Source organism: Triplophysa rosa, linkage group LG21 (assembly GCF_024868665.1).
Source record: "Triplophysa rosa linkage group LG21, Trosa_1v2, whole genome shotgun sequence".
Taxonomy (NCBI): domain Eukaryota; kingdom Metazoa; phylum Chordata; class Actinopteri; order Cypriniformes; family Nemacheilidae; genus Triplophysa; species Triplophysa rosa.
This window is the reverse complement of record NC_079910.1, coordinates 19,827,651-19,851,472: the sequence shown is the minus strand read 5'-3', so window position 1 is coordinate 19,851,472 and position 23,822 is coordinate 19,827,651. Positions and strand designations below refer to the sequence as shown.

The 23,822-nt window shown below is 41.2% G+C and overlaps 1 protein-coding gene across 1 annotated transcript; it reads left to right on the top strand.

Annotated features, from left to right (window-relative positions):
• The first annotated feature begins 15,271 nt into the window (after nucleotides 1-15,271).
• On the top strand, nucleotides 15,272-17,024 carry LOC130545021 (structural maintenance of chromosomes protein 5-like). Its single transcript, XM_057319304.1, has 7 exons — nucleotides 15,272-15,326; nucleotides 15,531-15,591; nucleotides 15,879-15,929; nucleotides 16,003-16,047; nucleotides 16,127-16,191; nucleotides 16,292-16,436; nucleotides 16,599-17,024. Exons 3-7 carry the CDS (start codon nucleotides 15,921-15,923, stop codon nucleotides 16,887-16,889), a joined length of 555 nt encoding a protein of 184 aa, XP_057175287.1. The 5' UTR covers nucleotides 15,272-15,326; nucleotides 15,531-15,591; nucleotides 15,879-15,920; the 3' UTR covers nucleotides 16,890-17,024.
• Nucleotides 17,025-23,822: the final 6,798 nt, after the last annotated feature.

Below are 23,822 nucleotides of genomic sequence, written 5' to 3'. Positions count from 1 at the left end.
TCCATTTTAAGAATATATCTAAACTACGTCATATGCTGTCAATGTCAGATGCAGAGAAGTTAATTCATGCATTCATGACATCAAGACTAGACTACTGTAATGCACTGTTAGGTGGTTGCCCTGCAGGCTTATTACAAAAACTCCAATTGGTCCAAAACGCGGCAGCTCGAGTTCTTACACGTACAAAAAAGTATGAACATATTAGCCCGGTTCTGTCAACCTTGCACTGGTTACCTATAAAGCATCGCGTTAACTTTAAAATCTTGCTTATTACCTATAAAGCCTTACATGGTTTAGCTCCTCAGTACTTGAATGAACTCCTTTTGTATTACAGTCCTTCACGTGCATTACGCTCTCAGGCGTCCTGTCAGTTGGTAATACCTAGAATTTCAAAATCAAGTGCAGGTGGTAGATCCTTTTCCTATCTAGCGCCTAAACTTTGGAATAGTCTTCCCTGCACTGTCCGGGAGGCAGACACACTCTGTCAGTTTAAATCTAGACTAAAGACGCATCTTTTTAATCTTGCATACACTACTCTTCCATAATATAAATCTTCAGAGGGTTTAGGCTGCATTAGTTAGATCAACCGGAACCAAAAACACAACTGATGTACTTGTTGCATCAAAGAGTACAGAACAGTACTCTACTCTCAGCCAGTCTTGTCTCATTGTTCCAAGGTTACCACAGCGAGCAGGATGCAGTTCATGGCCTGACCTGATGGTAGAGCGGAGAATGGGAAGTGGGGACCTGACAAGAGCTGAGATGATAGAGCTGGATAAAGAAGGACGCGGTCTCTTGACATGTCTTCACCACAAAACTTCAAATGCTATTAGATTATTAATGATAATCTTAAACTATAATTTATTTTATTATTAAGTTTATTTATTTTATTTAGCCTTGTTGTGCAAGTTCTCTGGAGCTTGTGCAGAGGCAGCAGCTTTTGCCAGAGGGGAACTGGAATCCCCTGGTTGGGCCTGGGTTCTCCTGAGGTTTTTTTTCTCGATTAGAGTTTTGGGTTCCTCGCCACCGTTTGCATACTGTTTTTGCACTATCTGCCTGACCGGGGGGGCTGCTTTAGAATCTTAAAGTTTTACTTAATTAATATTGCATATAGGAATTTATTATCTGTTATATTTGACCTGTGCTTCTCTCTCCTTTATCCTAAATGTGTGCTCTCACTGAGCGTGTGTGTGTGTGCGTACTTGTCTGTGTACGTACGTGTGTGTGTGTGTGTGTGTGTGTTGTGTGTGTGTGCGTGCGCATCCGTGTGTGTGTGTGTGTCTCTGTGTCTGTGTGTGTTGGTGCGTGTGCGTGTTGTGTGTGTGGAGTGTTTTGTGTGTGTGTGGGTGTGGGTGTGTCTGTCTTCTGTGTTTTCAACCTTTTCTTGTTTTTGCAGGTACAACTTTGATTGTTTTGCTTGTAGTCAATGTGTCTCATGTGCAGCTGCTTTGTAACAATGAAAATTGTAAAAGCGCTATATAAATAAAGTTGAGTTGAGTTGAGTTAATCCAATGGAATGGGTCAACAAGGCAAGGCAATATTCTACAAGGTAAGACAAAGAGATGAACGGTATACACAACATGAATACACAATGAACGAGCACAAGACAATAGACACGAGGGCTTTTTAAAGGGGAATACAAACGAGGGATGATAACACTGGGAGGGTGACAGGCAGGTGACAAGGATCAAACACTAAGGGGAAGCTAACGAGGGAACGAGAGGGCGGGGCTTAAAGACGTGACACCGGAGAGAGAGTATATGGAAGGCCAAGTGGGCCAAAACTGCTTCTCTCCACATTAAACAGGGGATCCTGCCGTGATTCTGCCACAAGATCAAGAAAGACATGACAATATGAGGCAGAATCATGACAACAGGTGTAGGAGTGAGCTAGCGTTTAGGAGTGGGCTAGCAATGCATTTCTAGGGTACACTTAATTTATAAGCAATAATAGTTATATTCCTTGACAATAAAATCAGCAGTGCTCTCCTAAGTCGAGATCGTCGATTAGCTGCCCGACGTCTCCTTTGTGAAGGCATTACAAACATGTTGCAAATGCTGGGAAAACTCATGGAAGGTAAAGTTATAGCATTACTGATGTTAATGCACCTGTCTCTCATAATGTAAAAGAACAATACAGGGTTTTTAGTAGGATCTATTGACAGAAATACAATATAATATACAAAACTATTTCTTCAGAGGTGTATAAAGACTCTAGACGTCTGCGCTCCAAAACAACCTAACAATATGGCTCGTTTCTTCTCTGTAGTTTCAACATCATTTGCCACAAAGAAATTATCTAATGTTTCACAATACTCTTCTCATGATAGTGACTTATTATAATCAAATGGTGTTACTGATCCGACCATTCCAGCCATTGCTTCTTCAATTAATCATTCCATGTTGGTCGTAACTTGTTTCAGTCAGCCCAGCCGCTTTAATGTCCTGTTTCTCATTTGCTTCTTTGAAATAGCTACTTTGTCCTTATTTATCTTCTTTTATTTTCATCTCCTTGTTTATTCTCGTCGCCATATGTAGTATCTTAAGACACTGAACAACAGTGGCTGACTGTAGCGCTGCTTTAGCAAACCCTAGGCATACTCTTTGGTGACTCGGCATGAGGCTCAACTATTCTATCTCACAGCTTCTGAATCTCAACAACTGTACCATACCTACGTGCATTGCAGCCATCAAAGAATGAGGACTTCTGCGCAGATCACGCAACATTCATAGAAGCTCTGGCCGAAAGTTTGTCTATCATGAGCAGCACCACTCTGCTCCAGCCATTCCATCCATTTGGACCACTGTCGCACGGTTACCGCGTGATCAGAACAGTGCCGCTCTTGATGTTAGTATTACTGCTAATATCGTGAGATCTCTGCACGTCAAGCTAGACAAAGCGGAAAACATTGTGGGATCCAAATTCCACAAGCAGGTTAGAAAATGTGGAGTGGATTCCAGTGTACTACGGCCTCTACTGAGATTCATTCCTACATCAATGCTTAAAATTGAACTTTTTAATGCACAATCGCTCACAAATAAATCATCATTTATACAAGAACACATTATTGACAAGGAATTAGACTTCATGTGCATAACAGAAACATGGCACCAGCCAGAGGTCTTTTCAGTGCTAAATGAAGCATGTCCCCCCGGCTACAGCTACCTGGAAAAAGCTTGCAGCACTGGTTGGGGCAGTGTTAAATTGCGCATTCTCGCCAAGTCTACGAGTCCGTAGATTGTTCCATTTGTCCTTTTAGCGCTCAGAAGTCTCCTTTGTGCCCTCGATGCAGTCTTCGGCAAAGCCCGCATTGATGCAGACTCCACTGAAGTCCCCTACCCAGGAATCCTTGCGAGCGCCCAATCACAGAACGGATGGGAGGAGTGTCGTGGATGTCAGACATATACGTAAACATGACGGATACATTTTTAAATGTATGTTTTGATAAAATTCTAAATTAATTTATTAATTACTTACTTATTCGTATTATTGCTTATTTATTTTCTATTAAGCCAGCTATTCAAGAATAAAATATATTAATGCAGTGCATTTTCTTACTTAAGGTAATAAGCCATGTTTTGTTGTAGATTTATATCTAGTTGTATCTGGGTTCTGTAAAGCTTCTGTATTATAGAGAAATATTAAATAACAACATATATGCATATTAAGAACACATTATGCACATGAAGTGTAAACAAATCAATAAATATACATTCATGACGTCATGACAATGACAAGGAAATGTGCCAGATATAAATGTCAACAAGGAAATGTGAAATCCATTATTTGTGCCTGTTATTTGTGAGAATCCACTAGATGGCGCCATGTTTATTGATATGTTGTAGACAAGACAAGCAACAGAATAAATAGCCACGTCATAGTAGTCGAGAATAAAACAGACATGTAACCTAAGATTTTTTCTGAGATTAATTTGAATCATCCAACAAAACACCCAAGGTAATATAGTTTAATTCACGTGTGAAATTGTGGAATTTACACTGTGGAAATGGCTTTTTCTGTATTCATTTTAGACGATAAAAAGATAAAAGATGTTCTTTTATTTATCCGGTAAACCCGTTACAGCAGTAAAACATGATGTATGTGATATAGTAAAACAAATAACACTGCCGTGCATTGTAAGTATGAAATAGCAGTATATAATCATGTAGTAAAGACGAATTGTTTTGATTTTTCCCATGATTTTAAAGCGAACGAGCTGTGTTCTGATCATGTGCATTTAATATACCTTAAATTATTTCTCATTAGCGATGTGTACACAATTATTAAGCCTAAACGATTGCTTGACAAGCCTGAGTTTTAACAGTTCCCAGGTAGCAAAATTTGTGTGGCCCATTTGTGGGGCCACATAAGGGTTTTCGTTCTGGCCCAGTATACGCCTGGGTCCTCGGCCCAGATTTTTACCCAAGCACTGTAAACCACAGAACTAATGGATGTGGGCCTGATTTGGCCCAAGCACTGTAAACCACAGAACTAATGGATGTGGGCCTGATTTGGCCCAAGCACTGTAAACAGGCTAGAACTAACGGATGTGGGCCAGATATGGCCCAGACTACACTGCAAGTATATATATGTATTGAAAGTCTTCCAGTCTTCGCTGGTATTCTGCTGGAATCTACGACGTGGTGCAGCGGACGGTCCCTTCCTGCAGCGACTTTCCCCTGGGCGTCTCGGCAGTTCCAGAAGTGTCTGAGCAATATTTCCTTTTTCCTAAAAGAGCAAATTTCTCCAGCGTGGCATGTCCCGCTGTTCTCTTGGGTGCGAAGTGCTCATTGAGGAAGGGGATGGACACGATGTCTGTCTCAGGTGTTTGGGTCTCCAGCACGCTGAGGCAGCCTTCGTGGATACATCTTGCCCGCACTGCGGGAAGATGCCTATCCAGACGTTGCGGTCACGGGTGGCTTTATTCTTTATGGGTAAAGCCACCACCTTGTCTGTTACCCGATCCGTGACGGCAGTGACTACGGCCCTGCCGCCCGTTTCGGTTAACACCGGGGGTGATATGGGGATCACCGTGAACGTTAGACCGCCAGCTACAGGCTCACGGAACGTTCACGCCCCATCTCACTTGTCTGACCATTCCTTAAAAGATGGTCCTACCCCGTCTTGTTCCTCCGCCACGTACTCGGAAGTGCGCGACGAAGATGAGATGTCGATCGTAGCATCGGAGGGCGACCTCTTGGCATCCGACCCCGACGATTCCTCGGAGCTCCCTCCCCCGGGGGGACGAGCCCAGGAAGAAGCGGACGTTGAGATGTCAACCATGCTCTTCCGGGCCGCCGTGAGCATTGGGCTGCAGTGCACAGCACCGCCTTTACCCCAGCGCTCGCGGTTGGATACGTGGTACCTGGGGTCTGAGCGCCCAGCGCCGGTCCCGTATTTCCCGGAGGTGCATGAGGAGCTGAGTAAGACTTGGAACGCGCCCCTCACGGCTCGTTCCAATCAGAGAGGCTCAGTCGCCCTTACTTCCCTCGATGGTGGGGCGGCCAGGGGCTATGTCGAGATCCCCCAGGTGGAGCGTGCTGTCGCGGTGCACCTGTGCCCGCAGACAGCGGCCACCTGGAGGGCTCGGCCTAGACTCCCATCCAAGGCGTGTAAGTTTTCGGCATCGCTGGTGTCGAAGGCTTACACAGCTGCGGGTCAGGCCGCCTCCTCCCTCCACGCCATGGCCATCCTGCAGGTCCACCAGGCCAAGGCGTTGAAGGAGCTCCACGAGAGCAAGACCGACCCAATGGTTATGCACGAACTCCGAACCGCCACCGATCTCGCTCTACGGGCGACTAAGGTGACGGCACGGGCCTTGGGTCGGGCGATGTCCACCATGGTGGTCCAAGAGAGGCACCTCTGGCTCAACCTTGCGCAGATGCGGGACGCCGAGAAGGTTCGCTTTCTCGACGCCCCCATCTCGCAGGGAGGGCTGTTTGGTGACACCGTTGAGGATTTCTCTCAGCAGTTCTCAATGGGGAAGAAGCAGACGGAGGCTATCAGGCACATCCTGCCCCGCCGTGACTCGGCCGCTGTCAGGCCTTCGAGATCCCGAGCGGCGTCTGCTTCCCGGCAGCCTCTGCCCTCTTCGACTCCGGATCCGGCTCCAGTGCCCCCTTCTCAGGCTGCCTCCCAGAAAAGGACGTCAAAGAGGAAACCGCCTCACCATCAGCAGCCGTCGCGGAAGCAGAAGGGGCCCTGACGGAGAGACCCCAGGGAGATTGAGACTACCACCGGGCCCAATTCCAGCCACCACATCGCTGGGTCGGATAGGGACGGTTCCTGCCCCGTCCTACCATCAGCTGGTCCCCCCTGGGGGGCCAGCGCCCACTTCCTCACAAAAAGAGTTTCCTCTCTCCCTGGGTTTTCACAGCCGTTCCCACCCTCTGGTCGACGGTGGACGGCAACTCGACGTTGCGTCACGGCGAAGCGCAATGTCGAGTATAAACACCAGCCTTCAGCACTCTCAGACAGACAGTGCGTCGAGCCCTGCACCGGACTGGACTCCGGCTGCACCGGACTGGACGCCGGCTACACCGGACTGGACATCGGACTGGGTGCCGGCTGCACCGGACTGGATGCCGGCTGCACCTCGGACTGGACATCGGACTGGGCGCCGGCTGCACCGGACTGGATCCCAGCTGCACCGGACTGGACGCCGGCTAGATCACCGGCTGGGACGCCGGCTGCACCGGAATGGACGCTGGCTTTGACGCCGGCTGGGACGCCGGCTGCACCGGCTGGGACCCACTGGAATGGACGCTGGCTTGGATGCCGGCTGGGACGCCGGCTGGGACACCGGCTGAATCACCGGCTGTGCTGGGTTCCGTGCCCCCCTCCGTTGTCTCTTCTTCTTCAGCCGAGCCACCCGTCTGGTGGTTGGCTGGAGGAAGGAGGTTAAGAGCACGGCAGGCTCGGGGTTGGAGGCCTCTGACGAGGACCCCAAGACTCTCTCCTCTCTCTCTCTTGCAACAAAGGCTGGCTGGAGGCGAGGCTGCAGGGTGTGAGGAGGACGGTGTGGCGCACCCAAAACCCTGATCTGCAGCGGTGAAGGGTTAATTTAAAAAAACAAAACACCAAAGCAAAGACCCACGGTGGGGTTAAAACACGGACAGGACTAATAATAAAAACTGAAAAAAATAAACACTTCCCACGTGGGGGAAAATAACAAGAGAACAAGACTTACGGTAAAACATGAACCAAAAATAGAAGACACGATGCAACGTAGAAACTAACAAAGGGTAGGAAGTCCAACGGGGCAAGGTAAAAAATTGCGTTTTTCCATTTTAAGAATATATCTAAACTACGTCATATGCTGTCAATCTCAGATGCAGAGAAGTTAATTCATGCATTCATGACATCAAGACTAGACTACTGTAATGCACTGTTAGGTGGTTGCCCTGCAGGCTTATTACAAAAACTCCAATTGGTCCAAAACGCGGCAGCTCGAGTTCTTACACGTACAAAAAAGTATGAACATATTAGCCCGGTTCTGTCAACCTTGCACTGGTTACCTATAAAGCATCGCGTTAACTTTAAAATCTTGCTTATTACCTATAAAGCCTTACATGGTTTAGCTCCTCAGTACTTGAATGAACTCCTTTTGTATTACAGTCCTTCACGTGCATTACGCTCTCAGGCGTCCTGTCAGTTGGTAATACCTAGAATTTCAAAATCAAGTGCAGGTGGTAGATCCTTTTCCTATCTAGCGCCTAAACTTTGGAATAGTCTTCCCTGCACTGTCCGGGAGGCAGACACACTCTGTCAGTTTAAATCTAGACTAAAGACGCATCTTTTTAATCTTGCATACACTACTCTTCCATAATATAAATCTTCAGAGGGTTTAGGCTGCATTAGTTAGATCAACCGGAACCAAAAACACAACTGATGTACTTGTTGCATCAAAGAGTACAGAACAGTACTCTACTCTCAGCCAGTCTTGTCTCATTGTTCCAAGGTTACCACAGCGAGCAGGATGCAGTTCATGGCCTGACCTGATGGTAGAGCGGAGAATGGGAAGTGGGGACCTGACAAGAGCTGAGATGATAGAGCTGGATAAAGAAGGACGCGGTCTCTTGACATGTCTTCACCACAAAACTTCAAATGCTATTAGATTATTAATGATAATCTTAAACTATAATTTATTTTATTATTAAGTTTATTTATTTTATTTAGCCTTGTTGTGCAAGTTCTCTGGAGCTTGTGCAGAGGCAGCAGCTTTTGCCAGAGGGGAACTGGAATCCCCTGGTTGGGCCTGGGTTCTCCTGAGGTTTTTTTTCTCGATTAGAGTTTTGGGTTCCTCGCCACCGTTTGCATACTGTTTTTGCACTATCTGCCTGACCGGGGGGGCTGCTTTAGAATTTTAAAGTTTTACTTAATTAATATTGCATATAGGAATTTATTATCTGTTATATTTGACCTGTGCTTCTCTCTCCTTTATCCTAAATGTGTGCTCTCACTGAGCGTGTGTGTGTGTGCGTACTTGTCTGTGTACGTACGTGTGTGTGTGTGTGTGTGTGTGTGTTGTGTGTGTGTGCGTGCGCATCCGTGTGTGTGTGTGTGTCTCTGTGTCTGTGTGTGTTGGTGCGTGTGCGTGTTGTGTGTGTGGAGTGTTTTGTGTGTGTGTGGGTGTGGGTGTGTCTGTCTTCTGTGTTTTCAACCTTTTCTTGTTTTTGCAGGTACAACTTTGATTGTTTTGCTTGTAGTCAATGTGTCTCATGTGCAGCTGCTTTGTAACAATGAAAATTGTAAAAGCGCTATATAAATAAAGTTGAGTTGAGTTGAGTTAATCCAATGGAATGGGTCAACAAGGCAAGGCAATATTCTACAAGGTAAGACAAAGAGATGAACGGTATACACAACATGAATACACAATGAACGAGCACAAGACAATAGACACGAGGGCTTTTTAAAGGGGAATACAAACGAGGGATGATAACACTGGGAGGGTGACAGGCAGGTGACAAGGATCAAACACTAAGGGGAAGCTAACGAGGGAACGAGAGGGCGGGGCTTAAAGACGTGACACCGGAGAGAGAGTATATGGAAGGCCAAGTGGGCCAAAACTGCTTCTCTCCACATTAAACAGGGGATCCTGCCGTGATTCTGCCACAAGATCAAGAAAGACATGACAATATGAGGCAGAATCATGACAACAGGTGTAGGAGTGAGCTAGCGTTTAGGAGTGGGCTAGCAATGCATTTCTAGGGTACACTTAATTTATAAGCAATAATAGTTATATTCCTTGACAATAAAATCAGCAGTGCTCTCCTAAGTCGAGATCGTCGATTAGCTGCCCGACGTCTCCTTTGTGAAGGCATTACAAACATGTTGCAAATGCTGGGAAAACTCATGGAAGGTAAAGTTATAGCATTACTGATGTTAATGCACCTGTCTCTCATAATGTAAAAGAACAATACAGGGTTTTTAGTAGGATCTATTGACAGAAATACAATATAATATACAAAACTATTTCTTCAGAGGTGTATAAAGACTCTAGACGTCTGCGCTCCAAAACAACCTAACAATATGGCTCGTTTCTTCTCTGTAGTTTCAACATCATTTGCCACAAAGAAATTATCTAATGTTTCACAATACTCTTCTCATGATAGTGACTTATTATAATCAAATGGTGTTACTGATCCGACCATTCCAGCCATTGCTTCTTCAATTAATCATTCCATGTTGGTCGTAACTTGTTTCAGTCAGCCCAGCCGCTTTAATGTCCTGTTTCTCATTTGCTTCTTTGAAATAGCTACTTTGTCCTTATTTATCTTCTTTTATTTTCATCTCCTTGTTTATTCTCGTCGCCATATGTAGTATCTTAAGACACTGAACAACAGTGGCTGACTGTAGCGCTGCTTTAGCAAACCCTAGGCATACTCTTTGGTGACTCGGCATGAGGCTCAACTATTCTATCTCACAGCTTCTGAATCTCAACAACTGTACCATACCTACGTGCATTGCAGCCATCAAAGAATGAGGACTTCTGCGCAGATCACGCAACATTCATAGAAGCTCTGGCCGAAAGTTTGTCTATCATGAGCAGCACCACTCTGCTCCAGCCATTCCATCCATTTGGACCACTGTCGCACGGTTACCGCGTAATCAGAACAGTGCCGCTCTTGATGTTAGTATTACTGCTAATATCGTGAGATCTCTGCACGTCAAGCTAGACAAAGCGGAAAACATTGTGGGATCCAAATTCCACAAGCAGGTTAGAAAATGTGGAGTGGATTCCAGTGTACTACGGCCTCTACTGAGATTCATTCCTACATCAATGCTTAAAATTGAACTTTTTAATGCACAATCGCTCACAAATAAATCATCATTTATACAAGAACACATTATTGACAAGGAATTAGACTTCATGTGCATAACAGAAACATGGCACCAGCCAGAGGTCTTTTCAGTGCTAAATGAAGCATGTCCCCCCGGCTACAGCTACCTGGAAAAAGCTTGCAGCACTGGTTGGGGCAGTGTTAAATTGCGCATTCTCGCCAAGTCTACGAGTCCGTAGATTGTTCCATTTGTCCTTTTAGCGCTCAGAAGTCTCCTTTGTGCCCTCGATGCAGTCTTCGGCAAAGCCCGCATTGATGCAGACTCCACTGAAGTCCCCTACCCAGGAATCCTTGCGAGCGCCCAATCACAGAACGGATGGGAGGAGTGTCGTGGATGTCAGACATATACGTAAACATGACGGATACATTTTTAAATGTATGTTTTGATAAAATTCTAAATTAATTTATTAATTACTTACTTATTCGTATTATTGCTTATTTATTTTCTATTAAGCCAGCTATTCAAGAATAAAATATATTAATGCAGTGCATTTTCTTACTTAAGGTAATAAGCCATGTTTTGTTGTAGATTTATATCTAGTTGTATCTGGGTTCTGTAAAGCTTCTGTATTATAGAGAAATATTAAATAACAACATATATGCATATTAAGAACACATTATGCACATGAAGTGTAAACAAATCAATAAATATACATTCATGACGTCATGACAATGACAAGGAAATGTGCCAGATATAAATGTCAACAAGGAAATGTGAAATCCATTATTTGTGCCTGTTATTTGTGAGAATCCACTAGATGGCGCCATGTTTATTGATATGTTGTAGACAAGACAAGCAACAGAATAAATAGCCACGTCATAGTAGTCGAGAATAAAACAGACATGTAACCTAAGATTTTTTCTGAGATTAATTTGAATCATCCAACAAAACACCCAAGGTAATATAGTTTAATTCACGTGTGAAATTGTGGAAGGTTACGGATGTAACCTCGGTTCCCTGATGGAGGGAACGAGACGTTGTGTCCCTCATGCCACAACACTGGCCGTCCACCCCAGCGGTCGGGGGAGGATGCTTTAGGCTCCTCAGACCAAAGGTGAATGAATGAGCCTGCCGGCTTCTCTCTTATACCCGGACATCCGGGGAGGAGCCCGGCATGCAAATTTCATTCGCCAATTTTCATTGGCCTTTTCTAAATACTCAGAAGATGATAGGTTCTCAAGACAAACCCCATTCTGTCGGTTCGACACAACGTCTCGTCCCTCCATCAGGGAACCGAGGTTACATCCGTAACCAAGACGTTTCCTCCATACTCCCCTTTGCGATTCATTGCTGTATGGGATTAGGCCTACTTAACTTGCCGTGTTTTGATCTGAGGTCAGTAGTATTGTCAAAGACGGTTTGTGTCGTTTTTTTATTAAAAGCTGCTAATATTAGTTAACTTTAAATTGAGTAATTTTGTATTAGTATGGGTCTATATAGGCTAATATATATATCTATATAATCTAAATGAGGAAAATAATCCCTTCAATGGTGTTTACAGAAGACAATAAGGAACATAATATGCATTTCTGCCTAGACTATCTGCACTTACATGAAGAAAGAACTACAAACAGTCAGTTGCGTATTTCAAACTGACAATGGAAATGACTTGAATGAACGCATAGTGTGCACACAGAAGTGACATGAGACCAGAGGTGGACAGTAGTGAAGTACATTTACTTGAGTATTGTACTTAAGTACACTTTTTGAGTATCTTTATTTAAGAGAAAAAATTAGAAAAAATTGTCACTCACTCTCACAAACACTAACAAACTGTATTTGGGTGACTGTGCACCCCACGTCCAGCATTTACCCTCAGGTTGAGGGTGTCTCTGCAAATAATCATGAATATTTCCATGTCCTGGATATTTTCAAAAATGAACGTGAAAGGCTCCTTGGCATCCCACTCCGTCGACTTCATCAGCACCCTCGACACATTCATTTGGTCATCATGATCCATCAACATGTACGACGGTTCTTGCACCTGGCCAGTGAAAAGCCCAGGACTGTTCCTCACGATGTATTCCGCCTGGTACATATGTTTCAATGTGAGGGGCAGCTCCTCCACTTCTACCTGTTCCTCCTTTGATAAAGTAAAATACCATAAATTAAGACTACCCTATAACATAAGATGTTTTGGGTCTTTCAAAAGGGGCCTAAAGACATCTTTTCAGCATAAATTAAATATTTATTATGAGTTATGGTTTGTATATTGTGGTATTTTCATTAGGCTATTAATTGTTAACTTTTGAATAGTTTTTATTTGTAAGCGACTTTGGACAAAAGCATCTGCTAACTCATATAACCATATAACCATAACATGCACAAAGAAAATACAGGTAGGTCTCAAAAAATTTGAATATTGTGGAAAAGTTTTTCAATTTCAGTAATTCAATGTAAAACGTGAAACTCATACATTATATAGACACTATATAGATCATTAGACACTAAGTGAAATATTTCTAGCCAATTTTTTGTGTTAATTTTGATGATTATGGCTTATAGCTAAAGAAAACCCAAAATTCAGTATCTCACAAAATTAGAAAATCACATACAACCAATAAAAAACAAGGATTTTTCATACAGAAATTTCGGCCTTCTGAAAAATATGTACAATACAGCATTTATGTGCACGTGTGTCTTTGTTCAGGGATGCAAACACATGTGTGGTGAAAAATGTTGGCGGTTACTATGTCTGACTAGATGGAACGTCGTTACTGACAGGCTCACACGTGTTAACTAAAACAATGCTAATATTATTTCAAATACCCACACTCACTTACCTCTTATAACGAAATCTGCAGCCATTCGTGAGACCTTCTTCTTCAACGCTGCATCCACCAGCCCGTAAAGGGCAGCGTAAAGGGCAAACTTCTTCTAAACTGGGTAAAATCTTTAAAAAAAAAACATTTGGTTTCATATACCTTCCCACATTTTTAGGAAATTGGGAGGTATTAATTTCCCCCTTAAATGTGATTATGACCTCAAAATACTCCCTTTTAAATGTTCACTTTTTCATCAATAGATGTTACTCTACTGGAAATTGATCTACAAACATAATTTTAGTCCCCATAATATCCCTTATGGAACTGCAGATATGTAACTCTTATAAATGAATCTTTATTTTACAAAAACTGGTGGTAGAAAGGAATATGGTCTGTGTTTCACATATTGGATAATACTGGATGTATAATTTTGTATGAGAATTTCTGTTCCAAATTCAACATATATGATCGAAAACAATATGACAACATTGTCAGAGCAGTCCCTCAGTCGATAATCCAGATGTCAAACAGTCTGTCTCAAAGTAATGTAATCCCTTGTTTTCCAAAGCTTTTGGTTAATGGAATTGCGATCACCACTTACCCAATACAATAATCCGTAAAGCTTTTGTTAGAGAGCTGTATCCTTGTTCTTCAAAAAATATTTTTTTTTCAGTTTTTTTCAAACGATAAAATAAAAAATTGAGAACTAAATATCTTAAATGTCCAATTCCACCTAAGGTAAAGGAAGTCAATTTTAAAATCATTCATGGTATCTATCCTTCTAGAGAATTTTTAGGATGTCAATTTGGTACTACAATAGACTGTAACAGTTGCTCATGTGTTGATGAAATTGAAACAACCGAACATCTCTTTTTTGACTGTAAGTTTGCTCATGCTTTTTGGGAGGATTTGCATTACTGGTTATTTCCCAAATTTGACAATCTTCCTGAGTAATCAAAGAAACATGTTTTGTTTGTTTTGTTTTTGAGGGATAAAACACATGATTTAGCAGTTAACACAATTCTTATTCTTGGAAAATTATATTTAGATAAATGTAAATTTCTGAAGACAATTCCCAATTTTTACATATTTCACAAAGATTTATGTCTGTATTTCTTGTCACTCAAGTTTATGAAGGAGAGAAATGCTATTTGTTTGTGTAACTTAGTGGAGGATTTGGAACTTGCGGAGAACCCCTAGTGTGTGTTATCTTTAATTTTAATTTAATTTAATTATTTTCTATTTTTTCTCTTGTATTGTGTTATTCTGTTAATAATTGCAGTTTTTACAAAGGTATATGGAAATTATTATTTTGTTTTATTTTGTTTTGTAATGCTTGTCTGATGTCTATTTCGACATTTGCTCTTTTGTGCCAGGCCACATTTGTTTGTAAAATTTCTAATGTTGTTTTAAAAAAACGTTTTTATTTTCTTTCGCTGCACTGCATTTTCTTTCGTTGTGAGTGAATGGAAGTCTCGCGGTACAAAGGTGCACAAATGTGGCTACCCGATCCGTCCCGGAAACACGATTTGTTCCGCGCATGCGCGAAACTGACGTCACTTCCTCTTATCGCCGACGTTTTACGACAGTCTTCTCGACCTGGGACCAGCTCGGAATCTGGCAGGGGTGCATTTCTCGGCATTACACCTGTTCCGGGCGTCTTCGAATTTTATCATCAAAGGTAATTAAATTGCGTTAAGCGATTTTATAATTAAAAGGAGAATTGACAATCTGTTACAACCTGGGTCATGTGCTTAATTTACAAAGTTATGTTTAAAATATCTAGCTACGTTAACTGTACTTGTTAAATTCCCGTATAGAATAAGAAAACGATAGAACCCTTCACAGAGATGCTAATGGTTTACATTAAAATACTACTATGAACCATTAGCTTTTACCATTAAAACCATTACAAATTTCTTTCTTTGTAGTGTGATTTGTGCATTATTTTATATATTAATTATAAAATAAATTTATATATAAAATTGGTTAAATTTATGTGATGTTTTTATTGACCTTTATGGAGTTTAATTTTAGTCAGATATCAGATAATATGATATTTCTTTTAACTGCAACTTTTTCATGCTTTTTTTCTTCTTCAAACAGGCGACAGACTCTTCTACACCGGCCCAATTAAACAGTACATGCGGCTAGTTGTCCTGTCCGAGGAAGACAACCTGATGGTTTTGGAGATAAGACTTACAGAACCATATTTAGGTTTAGACTTAAGATAATTTACTGGCCTTGTTCCAGGCATGTTATTTGGTTACAGTTTCCAAAAGGAGCCTTGTTCTCAGGCTTCAAGTTTGTATAGAGCCTGGTTCACAGGCTTCAAGTTCATCAAAGAGCCTAGTTCTCAGGCTGCACACCTGATAATTTATTTGCACGTTATGTAATTTTGTGTTCTCTTTGGAATCCCAGACACATTGCAAGCTTCATTGACCCAGGATCCTGGACTGAAAAAACAGGAAGAGACCTTGAGGTATGTTTTAAATGATGGAATTGTGTCAAGCAAATGTATGTATTTAACTAAACATGTTTATTCGACTGTGCTCTGGAATACTTGATTCTGATTGGCCAGTTGCAACATTCCAAGGTTTGATATTCCCAGATAACAAGCACACAAAACTAATAACACATGGTAACCCAGTCTTTATCACACTGTCAGGCTTTATTCTGCGATAACAACCTGCTGCCTGTACATCATCCCTTACCTAAAAATTGCAGTTGTTTTTTAAACTAACTGTGGATGCACTTTTCCTTTTCCAGTTTTTTCCTCAACAGTCCAGTGGGGATTCTTGTGGTGTCTACATGCTGATGGTAAGAATGTTTAATTTATCAAAGCTGTTAGATAATAAAACCAAAGTCTTACAGTGTTATTTGTGTTTCACAGTATGTTTTCAGCATCTGCACATCATGTCCCTTAACATTCACAGAGGTAAGCTGGATTTTCACACAAGTATGTCATTGAACTACTGGTATGTGTGCATTTTTTTTTGTGTGTTTGTGTGTTTTAGGAGGAGGTGCCATTGATTCGCCAGTGGTGGTGCATTAACCTCATTGAAAGATTTTGCCTAGAAGGGTATGATAGATTCTACAGATATAATTTCAGTATCTTGGCTGTATTAAGTTAGCTAAAGCTATTACATAGAGTTCATATACATTTACATATATTTTCAAAGGCATGGACAGAGGTTTGCATACTGGACCGAAGAAGCATCCCAACTCCTTCAGGGGATCGTTGAGCCTGTGTTTAGGGTGTCGAAATTCACCACCACCAAACTGTCACCCAGCAGAAGAGTTGTGGATGACAAGGACATTGATAAGGTTAATGATTATACAGTAGTGGTTATACATGAAGCATTTGCATGATTGCTGAATAAATAGTATAACTGTTGTGCCATTTTACTATGTAAGGAATAAATGACTATAGGCCATTTAATTAGTCAACCAATTAGAATGAAGCATAAACTTCATTTACTTCAATAGGTGCAGCAGCCAACCATTGTCCGAGACCTAAATACAGCGTGGTACTGGGTACAGAATCACAGACACTTATTCCGTGGGGAGGTGACAGAGCCTGCCTTTTTGCAGATGAACAGGGGTGATCAACAAAATGCCATCAAGAACCTCTTGGGGGGTCAATTCTCTGAGGCGAAGGATGCCTTTTTGTTTATATTTCATTACCAAGAAGACATGGAAACATTTTTGTCGTACTGTGTTGATGACCAAGGCCTAAAGGTCAATGCTATGTTCTACAAAGAGAAATGTAGTGTGTGAGTGTGTGTGCGCGTGTGTGAGTGAGTGAGTGTGCGTGAGAGAGAGAGCGTGAGAGAGAGTGTGCATGTGCGTGCGTGTGTGTGTGTGTGTGTGTGTGTGTGTGTGTGCGAGAGTGTGCGTGAGTGAGTGAGTGAGCGAGCGCGTGTGAGGAATGGAACAAATGTATAAATAAATTGAAAGAATATATATATAACTGTATTCTGTGTGTTTCTTAAATGCAGTTAAATATCTAGAACAGTTATGTAGAACCTATCTTTAGAAAATGAATAGAAAGAAAACACATCTGTATGAACATCTGTATTTTCCAAATTGTGTCTAGCAAATTTAAACAATTCAGTTTAATTTGACCATTTACAATGAAGTTAATTTGTGCCACATATTAACCAAATTTTAACCGAAATGGATCGGGTAGTTATTTTTTATGACCACCTTAAAACAAACATGCATTATAATTCAGCAACAATTTAACAAGCCAGGAAATATCTCAAAGCATTGTAAGAAACAAATTAAGAAAAAAGAAACTTATACAGATATAATAAATACATTTATTAATAAATGTAATAAAAAATATATATATTAAACTCCGAGTGTAAAACAACAGCAGTAACGGTATAGCCTACATACCCGAAACTGCCGTAAAGTGTTTCGATTTATTTCAGACAGGAAGTGACGTCAGTTTCGCGCATGCGCGGAACAAATCGTGTGCGTGGAACAGATCGTGCAGTGTCGTAAATCGTCGCAAAACAGAATTATAATTTGCGCATGCGCGTTTTCTACTACGTAATTGTGCACATGTGCGGACGGATCGTGCAGGCACCCGGATCGTGTACTGACAGTCCACGAGACCGGAGTGCGCCATTTGGGACAGGGCCTTTGTCGTACACACAAATCTTTTCGTATGTCCCTGAGCTTATGCCGTAGAAGGTGACGTCACTGCGAAACCGAAAGCAGTTTCACATAAATAAAACAGATTGACGGTGGTGGCAATAGTTTAACTATTGGAATGGAGACTGGCCGAAGTTTACCTCTGGACTGCTTGATCGGTGTGTTTTCTCTTCTTCAAGATGAAGATTTAATCAGGGTGTCAACGGTTTGTAAAGTAAGTGGTAAAATATAATACCAATAGCGGATTTATGTAGATGTATCATATAAAGGGCCTTATAATGCGGAAATTTCTGATTTTATCATGTGACACAGGCTATCCCTATATTTGTGATATGTAAATGTTTAAGAAAACGAAATGCTTATTATAACAATTAATGTTCGTGGCCTAATTCTTTGTATATTTAAATTTTCAATTATAATTTTATTTAAATAAAATTTTAGGCAGTAGCCTATTTACTGTAGTAAAGAGAAATAAATATGAAAAATTAAGAAGACAGAATAGCCTAATATGGTATTATTGAATTTTTCCCCAATACGAAGTATACCTAGTATTAAAGACACAATATGTACGTTTTTTTGCATTAAAATAACTGCTAGTCATGTTTTTGTTGTGTCCTCTTAAAAGTCAATAAAAAAAGCTATGAAATTCCTTGAGCTCTTTTATTTAACTCATGTGGTACATACTCTGCCAGACAACTTTTTCCCTAGTTATCTTACTTTTTATCCAACATGTACACTTATACTGCCCCCTTGGGGTTCAATTGCAAAACACCACAGTTATCCTCGATTTCCGCTTTTAGAAATCATGTGGGTTCGACTCATTCAGCACTGTACCGGCCAGTTGGCGGGTGACATCAAAGTATTGCGATAGGGATTTGAAAGCACGAGTCACCCACGATATAGGCCTACGCCAATCTATCTGCACATGGAAAAACAGTAAACGTTTTAAGATGCGCCTTCCCAACATATAGTTGTGTTGTGAGGATGTATCTGGACCGGACCATGTGTTCCAGCGATGTATCAAACGTTTGTGAACGTATGTAATGTTTCAGTGAATTAACTTTGTGATTCCCAATAGTCATGACGACGTAACATTGGACGTTGTTGGGACGTGGTAATTACCTCCTCAATGGATTAGTTCACTTCTACATTTGCCCCCATTCACTTTTCATAGTAATTTTTATTCCTACTATGTAAAATCAATGGGGGCAAATTTTGAAGTGAACTACACCTTTAAGACGTAGCTGGCCTGGACCACATTCGTCGCAATGATGACATACCAATTAATAGCTGTGTCCCAATTCGGGGGCTGCGTGCTTCGAAGGCTGCATTTCAAGACCGATTGCATCACAGCAGCGTGACTGAAGGCTGGTAAGGCTGTCCCATTTCGAAGGCTGCTTCAAAGGCAGCCTTAAAATGCAACCTTGGCTATCCCGAGATTCATTGCGCGCCTGTAACGGCTGCATATTGTTAAATATAAATTCAAAACTTTAGTTAAATAAAAGTATATGTAATCTGCAGAAAACTGTTCTTGTCGGTTTTTTATATTATACATGATGTTGTTCATTCATATTATGTTAATGCATTTTTGTGTTTAACATATGTACGGTTGGTTAGTTTTATATACCGTTGGGCTGTTTTAATCTACATAAACATGTCATATTCTTTAAAATAAAATAAACATTTTAAGACCAAGACCTCGTTTGTAAGTCCACAACTTTAGAAGGTCGCAGCCTTCGAATTGGGACACAGCTAATGTTTCTGGGATGTGACGCATACTTCCCAATGACCAAACAGGCACGTTGTTAATATCGTAGGGCTGCACGGTTATGACAAAAACCATAATTGTCGATTATTCACCTTAATATTGTAATTGTGATTCATTTTTTTGAATAATAGATTTTACATTTAAGTTTTGAAATGAAGTTTTCACTGAAGCAGCTGCATGCCACGTGAAAAAAACAAAATAATATAATGTAAAGAAAAAATAATTATGAGAGTATCCAAAATCCAAAACAAATGGCTAAAGGTCTCTGATTCGCAACTGTATTTGGTGCCCAAACAAACTGCTGAAACATGCAGAAATGAGCACAAATGGGACAGCTGTAATTGAGACTTTTGGCGATTATGTAATTGTTTCACCTGTAATTGTAATCCTGATTAGTTCTTCGATTTCATGAAGAAAAGTTACTAAAAGCCTTCTGTTCTCGAAGGCTGTTTGAGAGTACATTTAGTTCTCTTTCACATCTTATTATCTTATAAACGTCAAGTATACATGCAGTTATGTTAAAAACACACAAGGTTCATTAAAACAGTCAGATGTGCATCAGTCCGATCATTCCGTAGCCCAAAAAACAGCTGCTGTTAAAGTTGCAGTCCTTAACTTTGGCCTCCTTGTCGCCATCTCAGTTTGAAACATAAAATGTCAGTTATATGTGTCATATACAAGTTATTTTCTTTACCTGGGTTGTGCTTTGGCTCTGCGGGGATGAATCCAATCTCTATGCTAAATGACTGACTGCTCACACCGCATCAGAGCACATCTGTACATCAATGAGACAGTAACATCAGAATCAGAATCAGAAGAGCTTTATTGCCAAGTGTGCTTGCACACACAAGGAATTTTCTTTGGTGTTGGAAGCTTCTAGTACAGACATTCAACACAATGACAATACAATATAATACGATTTACAGTCTAAAAGATTCTAAATTGTGCATATATAAAATAAAGACTATTTTACAGAAAATGGGGGATAATAACATATAAGAGACATTGTACAGGGTAGTATATAGTAGAATAAACAGATTGTATGTACACTTGTGCAAATGGATAATTTAGTAAGTAGAGATAGTGTTATATACATGTATACATAAAATGTAGATATAATAAGGCACTATAGTGCACACTATAGGAGTAGTGGAAGTGGAATATTGCTCTTAAGGAGCAGTTATCTGTTTAGGAGGGAGATTGCCTGGGGGAAGAAGCTGCTTCTGTGTCTGGAAGTCCTGGTGTTTGGTGCTCTAAAGCGCCGGCCAGAGGGCAGCAGATCAAAGAGTTTGTGTGCTGGGTGTGTGGAGTCAATGATGATTTTTCTTGCCCTGTTTTTCACTCTGGAATCGTACAGGTCCTGAAGTGTGGGCAGAGGAGCACCAATAATTTTCTCAGCACTACGAACTGTCCGTTGTAGTCTTCGTAGGTCTGATTTGGTGGCCGAGCCATACCAAACAGTAATTGAAGTGCACAGAACAGATTCGATGACCACTGAGTAGAACTGGGTCAGTAGCTCCTGTGGTAGGTTGAACTTCCTCAATTGACGGAGGAAGTATAACCTCTGCTGGGCCTTCTTTACAATGGAGTCTATGTGGGACTCCCACTTCAGGTCCTGAGAGATGGTGGAGCCCAGGAACCTGAATGACTCCACAGTATCCACAGTGCTGTCCAGGATGGTGAGGGGAGGAAGTGATGGAGGGTTCCTTCTGAAATCCACTATCATCTCCACTGTCTTGAATGCATTCAGCTCTAGGTTGTTTTGACTACACCAGGCAGCCAGCTGAGCAACCTCCTTTCTGTAGGCAGATTCATCACCGTCTTGAATAAGGCCAATGACTGTGGTGTCATCTGCAAACTTCAGGAGTTTGACAGAAGGGTCTGTAGAGGTGCATTCGTTTGTGTAGAGTGAATATAGCAGTGGAGAAAGAACACATCCTTGAGGAGCTCCGGTGCTGATGGTACATGTGCTGGATTTAAAATTTCCCAACCTCACTAGCTGCTGCCTGTTTGACAGGAAGTTAATAATCCACTGACAGGTAGAGGTTGGCACAGAGAGCTGGGTAAGCTTGGGCAGGAGGAGTAACATGTGACCGTGTCTATACCAGATACCACGCAAAACGATTAAAAACATCACTAGAATCAATTGTAGCATTTAACATTAGACAAAAACTCTAAATGACATGAAAAATACCGCCTAACCACATCCTACATGTCATCTGAACACATACAATATGTGCCGCTTTTGTTCTGACTAAGTTACATGAAACAAATACTTTAAAAAAATAAATCACGATAATGACGTCTTAGCTGTTAATGCAATCCTTTCAGATGTCAGAGCCAACTCTCAAAATCCCTGTCGATAGTAGCTTTTGCTTTAGCACGAAGCTGTCACTTTAGCTCTCCGCAGCACAAGGTACTTTGTTATTAACAGCAGATTCCCCAGATGTAATCAGCGTCAGAACATAATAAATGAAGATGTTTACATGACATTCCCCAGATGATCGCTTTTAAACACAGCCATCTAGATGACGATGATTCTAAGCTACTTTTACAAAAATGTTTAGGTCCAGTTCGAGTTCCTTTGACAAATTACATATAAATCCTTGTAATTAAGTGTACTTGTTTAGTTATAGTTGTCATGTTAGGCATCAGCGCTCATGCAGTTGGTGCTCAGCGAGGTGCTGAAGAAATGGTGTCGCACAATCTTTCAAAAAGGTCGGTCTATCATGCACTCTTACTGATTTAGACAATGTTGTGTGCCATCTATCAAACTGTAAAACTAAATAAGAGAATATCACTGAGATAAGAGGCGTGATGCAGCCCCACAAAGTCTGCCTGTAAAAGATGTTTTAAACATGCAGACCAAGAGCCAGCTTGGAAAAGCATCTCGCCGGTGTGGTGCCGAAAAAATGACTTGTGCCAAAGTATGACTCCCTCCATTCCCCATCCCGAACCGTTTAAGAATTTAAAGAGCGACAGGTATGTGGTTGATAATATTATTAGACTTCAAATGTACTGTTAAAGGAACAATACTGTGTTTTTAGGTTCTATTTATAGAAATTCAATATAATATACAAAACTATTTCTTCAGAGGTGTATAAAGACCTTACGTAATGAACCATTATGTTTGTAATACCTTAGAATAAGCTATTTATATCTACATACAGAGTTGCCCCTACATACATTGAATTCGCCGCCATGTTTTGTACAGCAGCCCTAAACGGACAAACAACTCTACAACGCGAGTTTCCTCTCCGCTACAGTATCGTGGTGAAATGGATCGCGGGATGATCCATGATCCGTACGGATCATGCTCTCCGGCTCGGAACGCATGTGACCCGCGGATTAACTGATAGTTTATTCATCATTGAGTAAATCAGTAAAACGCACTCTCGCTCGCTCTACAGTTTCAGCTCCAACGCGCTCTCGCTCTCTCTCAAGTATGTGGACGAGTACAATATTAAAGCAGTTCCAGATAAACAATGACGCTCAAAACTGCTCCATCACACAGCTAATATTAAAACAACAACATATCTTGGTATGTTAGTATGTTACTCACATACTGATCCGAATCAATGCAACCTCCTCGGAGGTGATTTTTAGATGATCTTTCTCTCCAACGTCTCTCTGCTGTAAAGTATCTCCATAGATATCTATGAGTATCTCTGCTAAAAGCCTTAGTACCACGGGTCCTAACTCGTCTTTGCTGTAAAGTCTTTATAATATTAACACAGGTCATAGCTCCTGCCTGACTTTTATCCTTCTTTTTAAACTTAAAATCCACAAACCTTTTATTTTATTTTATAATTAGACATAGCTCTTTCTACAGTCTTTGTAATGCCCGCAAAATCCTTTTCCTGCGTCAACATGAGAACGACATCTTTTTGCACTGTGGTGGCCACCGTCGTGTTTGGACTGAGCGATTCGTTGCAAATCTATAATACAACGCTAGTGGCTGCTGCGCCTTTAAGTAGGGTTGTGTATCGTTTGAGTTTTATCGGATACCGGTTCCAAATCGATACTTTTAAAACGGTACCGGTGCCTAAACATATAGGATAAAGAAGGACGCGGTCACCTGACACGTCTTCACCACAAAATTTCAAATGCTATTAGATTATTAATGATAATCTTAAACTATAATTTACCTTATTAGTAAGTTTATTTATTTTTATTATATTATATTATTTTATTATATTTAGCCTTGTTGTGCAAGCTCTCTGGAGCTTGTGCAGAGGCAGCAGCTTTTGCCAGAGGGGAACTGGAATCCCCTGGTTGGG